The 818-nt window shown below is 59.8% G+C and overlaps 1 protein-coding gene across 1 annotated transcript in view; it reads left to right on the top strand.

Moving 5' to 3' along the window:
• Nucleotides 1-150: 150 nt before the first annotated feature.
• Nucleotides 151-818, top strand: part of EMH_0040740 (uncharacterized protein) — a gene marked incomplete at both ends in the record, with an annotated part of 1,404 nt that continues 736 nt past the window's right edge. Inside the window, 2 exons of the mRNA XM_013495539.1 lie at nt 151-442; nt 646-818. Coding sequence (XP_013350993.1) covers nt 151-442; nt 646-818 — 465 coding nt within the window. The remainder of the gene's footprint in view (nt 443-645) is intronic.

The raw sequence follows: 818 nt of genomic DNA, 5'->3' as shown, positions 1-818 counted from the left end.
CCGCCGCTCCGCTGCCCCCCCTCTGGGGATCGTCTGGGATCGTCTTTTAAGCCCCTCTATGGGGGCCCCTTGGGGGCCTCGGGGCCCCCCCCGCATGCACAGGACCCTCTCACGGGGGCCCCTCCCCCACAGTCCCTATCCGCCACACCTATGTATTCAGATGTAGCCTGGGGGGGGGCCCACGAGCCTGCAGGTTCTACGGGGGCCCCTCTGGGGCCCCCAGAGGGCCAAGGGGGCCCCCCAGAGGGGCCCCTTGAGGGGCCCCCCGAGGGGCCCCTAGAGGGGCCCCTGAACCCCCCATCTAGGATACCTTCTTGTGCTGTATGCGGACGACCAGCTAGCCGGAGGGTTTGGGGGGTTGTAGAGAAGAGCAGCGAGAAGCAGCAGGGAGAGGGGCCCCCTTCTCTGGCGGAGACAGTCTCCTTTTCTAGTCTCCTCACGGGTAAGGTATTTGGGGGCCCCCCTTTTATTTATTTTTTTATTTATGTTTTTTTTTTCTCTGTGTTTTTCTCTGTCTCTGTCTTTGTTTCCTTCTTTGTCTTTGTTTCTCTCTTGTCTTTTTCTTACCGCTGCTTGAGATGCGATGGTGCAGCAACTGCTGCTGCTGTTGCTGCTGCTGTTGTTGTGCTGCTGTTGCTGCTGCAGGGATAAAGCGAGCCAACAGCAGCAGCAGCAGCAGCAGCAGCAGAGGGTTCGACTTTTCTGTGCCTTACAGGCGCAGTCTCTCCTCTCTCAGCTCCTCGCTGTCTCTGGGTGGCTACCTAGACAACCACCAGCAGCAGCAGCAGCAGCAGCAGCAGCAGCAGCAGCAAGAAGAC

Source organism: Eimeria mitis, genomic scaffold (genome assembly GCF_000499745.2).
Source record: "Eimeria mitis Houghton genomic scaffold, Emh_scaff1626, whole genome shotgun sequence".
Classification (NCBI taxonomy): domain Eukaryota; phylum Apicomplexa; class Conoidasida; order Eucoccidiorida; family Eimeriidae; genus Eimeria; species Eimeria mitis.
Note: the sequence above shows the minus strand (reverse complement) of the source record. Positions and strands in the feature narration are given on the sequence as shown.